We start from the raw sequence: 7,326 nt of genomic DNA, 5'->3' as shown, positions 1-7,326 counted from the left end.
AATGTGTCTGTGTGTGCATGAATGTGTCTGTGTGTGCATGAATGTGTGTGTGTGTACATGAATGTGTGTGTGTGTGTGCATGAATGTGTGTGTGTGTGCATGAATGTGTCTGTGTGTGCATGAATGTGTGTGTGTGCATGAATGTGTGTGTGTGTGTGCATGAATGTGTCTGTGTGTGCATGAATGTGTCTGTGTGTGCATGAATGTGTGTGTGTGTGTGCATGAATGTGTGTTCATGAATGTGTCTATGCGTGGGTGTGTCACACAAAACTGAGTCCCATGGTTGCAGGGGTCTCTAGTTCATATTGGTGCACACAGTAGGTGCTCAGTAAATATTCGTCTGGGGTGCCAGGGAGGGGTTTATCTACAAGGACCCAGCGCTCTGTGCACACTGTGCGTGAATATATAAAGCTGAAAGGCGTGTGAGCCTCAGAGCCGGAGGAGACGCCAGCGGATGCAGTTGGAACCCGAAAGCTTTTGCACCGTCTGTGCGGAAGGAACTCCGGAACCAAGCTGTCCTTCTGTGTCTCCCCAGCCCTGCAGAGACCGCCTGTGGGTGCAGCCGCCTTCTCCCCGACGCTTCCACCATAGGTGTGAGTGGATAGCCCGTTCGCCATGAGCTGTGACCCCGCTGGCATTCCCACGTGGCCCCATGGCCTTCGTCCAGGACCTGTCAGCTTGGGTGAGTGGGTACTGAGTTGGGGGCTGGGTGTTTGGAAGGTGGGATTGCCAGGGAATTTTCTGTCTGTCCTTTGCATCCTGTCCTTTTCCTGGCTGGGTGTGAGTTGCAGAATTGGGGGCGTTGAGGGACCACCGGGACTCTGAATTGGGTAACTTGGTATGAGGCGGGAATTGGGGCTCTGCCAGGGAACCGTACAGATGAAAAAAAAACCTCAGGCTCCTAGGTGTCCCAAATATCCATTCTGTCCCAGGCTGAGTCGAGACGGTGTTCTCAGCTTAGGTTCATGGATCTGTTAGCAGTTAAGAGTGTGTAAGGAAGAGAAAATGCCCAAATCTTTGCCCTACAGCGAAGGAGCTACACGGGCCTGGGAGGTCCTTGGTCACCCAGGTCTCTCTTCTGAGCACCTGGAGGCCTGGCCCGTCTCTGTGGTAGTTAGGAAGGGGGTGGCCATCATAGCCGAAGCAGGGTAGATCGAGAGTGGGGAGATGCATACAATGCTTTTTAGGATTAGAAAAGAGTAAAAAGCTATATTTTAAGGAGGTAGGGTTGAAACTCCGTGGAGTGGCACACACGTGTAATCACAGCACCCGGTGGGTGGAGAAGGCAGGAGGCTCAGGAACTCAAGGTCATCCTCGGATAGGTAGAGAATGTGAGGCCAGCCTTGGCTACATGAGACCTGATCTCAAAATTCAGAAAGTATGAAAGAAGCTAGGCATAATGGGTCAGGACTCCAGAGATCTGGTTCTAGCTGAGTGGAACCAGTTTGGAACTTCTCTGGGCCCTGTTTTCTTCCATTCCATGAGGCACACCATTCCCACCTCTCTGAGCTGTGGGAGGGCCTGGAGGCTCCTCTCTGAGAGCAGACCCCAAAGCTGAGCCAGAAAGATCAGCGGCAGCAGCGTCCAGGCTGCTGGGAAGTGAGAGCCAACTGCTAGACTGGCCTGGAAGGTGGACGGGCACGTAGGTAGACTACCAGATGCACCGGGGCATAGCTAGGTCTCCCTCTCACTGTAGGCCCCTCACCACATCCTTCTTGTTAAGAGTATTTAGGAGCTGGGCCTGCTCAGCAGAGGGAGTTTGTATATGGCACACGTGAAACCCTGGGTTTCATCCTCACCACCGAAAACATGAAAACAAAACAGAAAAAGGCCTGAACAGTTGTTCGACAGTAAAGTCGGCAGCAAACAGACAAAAGGGGGGGTTGACAGAAAACAAAAACCAAACAAACCCAAAACCTGAGAGAACTTTCGGCTTTTAAAGGCACCGGGGAAGATGGGGGAAGGGCAGCTGACAGGGCTCCTGCTTTATGTGGCTTTGTGAGCTGAGGCTGGTTACTTACCCTCTCTGTGCTGGGTGCTTAGCCCAGGATTGTGCTGGGTCCACCCCTCTGAACAGGAGCAAACCAGAGTCACCGAACCTTTCCAGGGCCCATCAGGATGACAGTGCGTCTGGAGCTTGTCCAGTGAGATCAGAATCTGGGGCTAAAGTCTTTTGGTCCTGATCCCCTAGACCCTCATTCCGAGTTCCTGCAATCACAATCACTCTTTGCTAAATTTACTGGTTTTTATTTTATTTTATTTTATTTTATTTTATTTTATTTTTAAAGCAGTTGCTTCTCCATTTCCGATGTGCTTAATTCTCATGGAGCTGCATTCGTAACCATGGCAACTCGGGTCGAAGTTGGCACTATCGCATCCCTGAGGGCGGGGCCCGGCCTCGGTGACATCAGCCGGGAGGAAACCCTGAAGAGGACCTACTTTTGCCAGGCTGGGGACGTCCCTGGGGCGCCCTCCACCAGGATCCTAAGTTCAAAGAGCCACTTTCAGGCCCGCCTGTTCCCACGGCCCACTGCTCCCAGACCTTTCCTTAAGGAGCAGGTACCCGAGAGGAAGGGTTCTGTCAAATCTTCGTGGCCTGGCGCCACCCAGCCCTGTCTTTCAGTCCAGACTGCCAAGGAGGAAGCTAAAGTGGACTTGGGTAAAAAGATGCCGAGCTTAGCTGGTGAGGAGACAGACGGAGGGGAGGCCCTGCAGAATGGCCCGTCTGTGTCTAACAAAGCCACGTTCCTGAGATCTGGCCCCAGCACCATGGGCCTCTTCGAAACAACCAAAGCCGGACCCAGTCTGGGCAAAGGAACCAACGAGGGGAACCGGGAGGCCAGCTCTCGGGCAACCCAGGCATCTCCCTTAAGTGCCAGGCCTGAGGTGGCCACCAAGCCTGCCCTACCTGCTCGGAAGCCCCCAGTGACTCTGCCCCGACCGACCTCCCTGTTACTGGACCCTGGGTCCACTTTATCTCAGGGGGAGGCAGGCCGAGCCCAACCTTTGCCAGAGGCCCACAGTGTGGAGAACCCCGCTGGCCAGGCATCAGAGGCCAAGCCTCACCCAAAGAGACGGCCTATGTCAGCGGTATTCACCGAGTACCTGCAGCCTCCAAAGCCAGGCTCGGGTGGAGTGGCCGTCACAGGTAAAGTCCCTCCTACACCTCCCGAGAAGACGTGGGTGAGGAAACCCAGGCCTCTGTCTGTGGACCTGACTTCCATCTTTGAGAGTGGAGACACATTTCTGAGGAAAGTGGCTAGTGAGCAGAGCACAACAGAGCGCCAGGGCCCAGAGAGGACCAGCATGGAGCCTAGGGTTGAGGCAGATCCTGCCCATGTGGATACCACACCTCAGGACCCTGATGCGGAATTCCAGGAGCTGTCCAAGAGGCTCCATGCACGGAGGGAGAAGATAGCTCTCAAGCAGACAGAGACAGACAGTCCCAGGACTCCAAGGGCCAGGGCTAATCCTGGAGATGATCAGAGTCCCCAGGAAGGGGAGGCCATGCCAGTCCAGCAGTCAGAGAAGGCACAGGAGTCCCCTTCACCCAGACCTGCAAGAGGCCAGGGGCTGGCTGAGGTCAAGGGTGGGAGGTTTGACCAGGAGGCTTCTGCACGGACAGAGAGGAACCCCGCAGGAAGTGTCAGAAAGCGCCTCAGTCTGTTTGGAGAAGACAGCGCAGTGGCCTTAGCAGTATCTGAGTCCGCCTCCGTGACCCCGGAGTCCCCATCTACAGCGCCAGAGCCTTCGAGAGCTGGTGTGAACGTTCAGGCTCGGATCAAAGGCTGGACTGTAGAGAACACAGGGGAGAAGCCCGAGGTCAGGAGGAGAGCGTCCCAGGCACGGCCATTGCCTGCGGATTTGACCAAACCGTAAGTGGACACACCCTAGAGTCTGGCTCAGCCTCAGGCTGCTTTAACACCCGCTGGTGAGCCCGAGGCTAGGAGAACACTTAAACAGGAATCCCACCCATTGCCCCAGGGGAGGTGATGTAGCGATTCCTCTCAGATAAACTGCTGAGGTGAGGAGAAGGTCAGGATGTCCCCAGAGCTGGGTTCGTTTGGCACTCCGTCCTGCACAGTGGGAGGTGGGGTTCCCCTCTCACAGGTGGGAAGGCTTTGGGGGAGCCAGAGGGAGTCTGCCCCAGTTCCAGCTCAGCCTGACTAAGTGGCTGAGCCGTCCCTAATCTGAAGGGTCAGAGCACTCTTTAGATTCCATCAAGGATGGTATGCGCCTTGTCGGGGGAGCACTCTGTGTGTGCAAGGTCCTCCAGCATTGTGCACATTCACAGTCACACACACTCACATACATTCATACACACATCCCCATATACACACCCCCCACACACACGTACCCCCCCATGCACACTCCCACACATGCACACTCCTACATATACACATACATGCACTTATACACACACACACGTATACACACATTCACATGCACACACTCATTCACACCCCACATACACACACTCATTCACACCCCTACATAAGCACACACTCATCACACACAACTCTCACACATTCTAGAGCGTGCTCTCTTGCACGCTCACACTCTCTTACTCCCACTCATGTATTCTCCCACTTGCACACTCACCCATGCACACACACACACACAAGATTAGGCCTTTTTTGTGATTAAAGAACAAAACCCAACAGCACCTATGTCATCAGGCCATTGGCTAACGTAGCCCAGGCTATCTCAACTTCTCTAGGCAGCCAAGGATGACTTTGAACTCCGTGTCTTCCCGATTCTACCTCCCTAGAGCTGGGGTCAGAGCTCAAACCCCACCAGGACCTTCCAGCAAAGACTGAGAGAAAAACTCTAGAAAGAATGTAGGTAGCATACTCCACTGCCCTTGGTGCAGAGACAGCAGGTTAATGCCAACACTTAACGTGCCACGCCTTCCCCCTTGTTGTTTTCCACTGTAGCCATGGCTGAGAAATGTCACTGGGCCAGATCCACACTCTCCTCCATGTTCTGCTCCCTGCCTGTGTGCTTCCACTAGTGTGGACTCTCCGGACCAGAGTTAACTCTCAGGGGGTCCAGGGAATCAAACTCAGGTCGTCAGCCTTGGCAACAAGCTCCTTTACCTGCTGAGCCATCTCATAGGCCCATGTCCTGGGGATGTTGGTTCACTGAGAGGGTTTAAATGTTGGTGGATTTTGAAAGAGGCCCTCCCTAAGCTAAGATGACAGATGCCCAGGGCCTTGCTGTGCCATCCAGGTACCTCTGAAGGAGCCACGTGATTACATGACAGATGGGGAGACTGAGTCTCTGAGGCTAGGGATACTCACGGCCTCCCAGCAGTGTGGATTTGCCTGTTGGGGGCCAAGTTCAAATGCTCTGACCCCGCCCTTCTTTTTTCCTTTCTTTATATTCTCGAGCCATGAACCCTAAACACTATAGAAACACTTTGTGCCTCACATGTTACAAAGGGTATGATAGAAATGGAAACATTTGAATCTCCTCCTCCTCCTTCTCCCCCTTATAGTAGGGAAACAGGCCCAGAGAAGGAGACCGGCTTAGCCTACCGAGAGGCACAAGCAAGCCTGTGTCCCCACTTTACACCCCAACCCACCACCCCCAGATCTCGTGGCTGCTCCTTGGCCGTGGGTGGGTGTTGTGCCCGCGGTTGCTGAGGAGAACCATTAATTATCCCGCCTGGGGCTTCTTCAGTCTTCCCTGAACGCCTTCCCAGAGTTATTAGGGTCATGGCTTGCCTCTTAGGTCTGCCCTATAAAAGAGGGAAGGAGATGTTAATTATCCCTGCTTTATAGACGAGGAAAGAGAGGCTCAGGTGAGGCCAGAAGCCACCGGCTGCCGTGAGGAGGGAGTGGAGTTTAGAACTGACACCTGCTTCTCCCGGGTGGCAGGCTTTTTACACAGACATGCTCTGCCTAAGGTACACCCTTTCCACCAGGCACCCGTCCGTGACTATAAACGACACATTTTTTTTTCCCTCAAAGGAAGTCAGGGAGGTGGCCAGGCTGATGCCTCCCTGAGCCCCCTTGCGTCAAGGACAGCGTGGGCTTCAGAGAGTCTAGGCCGTTCTGCTCTGTGAGTAACTCCTGTCTTTGTCCCAGGTTCTCGCGGTCAGCTTCGAGCAACGAGATTGGGCACGAGAAGTGTGCCACGATGGGTGGCGAGCCCGCTGGGGAGAGGAGAGAAAAGGTAAGCATGTCATTTGCTACCTCCCTCAGAAGCTTGGGACCTGCCAGGCGAAGAGCTGCCCCTGCCATGTTAAAGTCCCTACTTCCTGGGGGTCGAAGGCCGTGAACCTAAGTGTTTGATGGCATTTGTTATTCCTATTATCTTTCTGTGCAAAAGCTTGAGGGAGCACCATCTTCTTAAGCAGTTTTAGTGAAGCCCCTGGTGGGCAGAGGCCGGCAGATCTCCCAAGTTCAAGGCTATCCTGGTCTACATGGTGAGATCTTGTCTAAAAAAAAAAAAAAAAAAAACTTGGGAGAAATTCCACGAGAGGTTCTTCTCCTCTCGACTGGATCTGCACCTTGTAACAGAAACAGCTCAGGTGCCCAAAACCATTTCCCTTTGACCCGGTTGGTAAGAAAGAGCTTGTAGTCACATGCTCCTGGCAACTGCTTTGTGGCTGATGATCTCTGAGGTGTTAATTTTTAAAAGAGCTCTTTATTGAGGTGCAATTGTCGGATATCATGTGGATTTAAAGGACTGGGTGGCTGGGCTTCCACCCGTGTCTTCCCAGGCAGCCATTACCACACAGGGATGGCAAGAATCTGCACCGCACCCAGACACCACCTTGGCCTATCTGATGCCTCCCGCCTGCCCTTCCCCAAGCTGCCTAGACCAGCTTTCAGCTTTCTGCTCACAAAGACTGGTTTCTATTTCCTAGACTTTCAGAACAATTGAATGAATTATGTCCATGCACTGTGTGTTCTGTCAAGCTCGTCTGAGATTGGTCCTGTTGTAGGCTTTTTCATTGCTGTGTTGTGTTCCGTCCCTGCGGTGAACCATAGTCGGCTTCGATATCTTTGGCTGTCACTGGGGTGGTTTTCTGTTTGAGCCATTAGAAAGAAAGCTGTACCTGCAGGTGTGCAAGTCTGTCACCTCGGAGCTCAGGATGCTGGGGCAGGAGGGTTGTGAGTTCTAGGACAGTTTGAGAGTGCGTGCACAGACACGCATGCATGCACACAGCATGCACACAGAGACCCACAGATGGACAGAGACCCACAGACCCCACAGACGGACAGAGACCCACAGATGGACAGAGATCCACAGACAGACAGAGACCCATAGACGGACAGAGACCCACAGACGGACAGAGACCCACAGACGGACAGA

At 53.5% G+C, this 7,326-nt stretch overlaps 1 protein-coding gene across 1 annotated transcript in view; it reads left to right on the top strand.

Annotated features, from left to right (window-relative positions):
* The first annotated feature begins 579 nt into the window (after positions 1 to 579).
* Positions 580 to 7,326, top strand: part of Kiaa1671 (KIAA1671 ortholog) — a 108,944-nt gene continuing 102,197 nt past the window's right edge. Inside the window, exons 1-3 of the mRNA XM_028765375.1 lie at positions 580 to 682; positions 2,292 to 3,875; positions 6,093 to 6,180. Of these exons, the coding sequence (XP_028621208.1) occupies positions 2,344 to 3,875; positions 6,093 to 6,180 (1,620 nt within the window). The 5' untranslated portion in view covers positions 580 to 682; positions 2,292 to 2,343. The remainder of the gene's footprint in view (positions 683 to 2,291; positions 3,876 to 6,092; positions 6,181 to 7,326) is intronic.

This window comes from Grammomys surdaster, unplaced genomic scaffold, assembly GCF_004785775.1.
Source record: "Grammomys surdaster isolate TR1022 unplaced genomic scaffold, NIH_TR_1.0 164, whole genome shotgun sequence".
Taxonomy (NCBI): Eukaryota; Metazoa; Chordata; class Mammalia; order Rodentia; family Muridae; genus Grammomys; species Grammomys surdaster.
The sequence above is the reverse complement of the archived record's forward strand: the minus strand, read 5'-3'. Positions and strand labels throughout refer to the sequence as shown.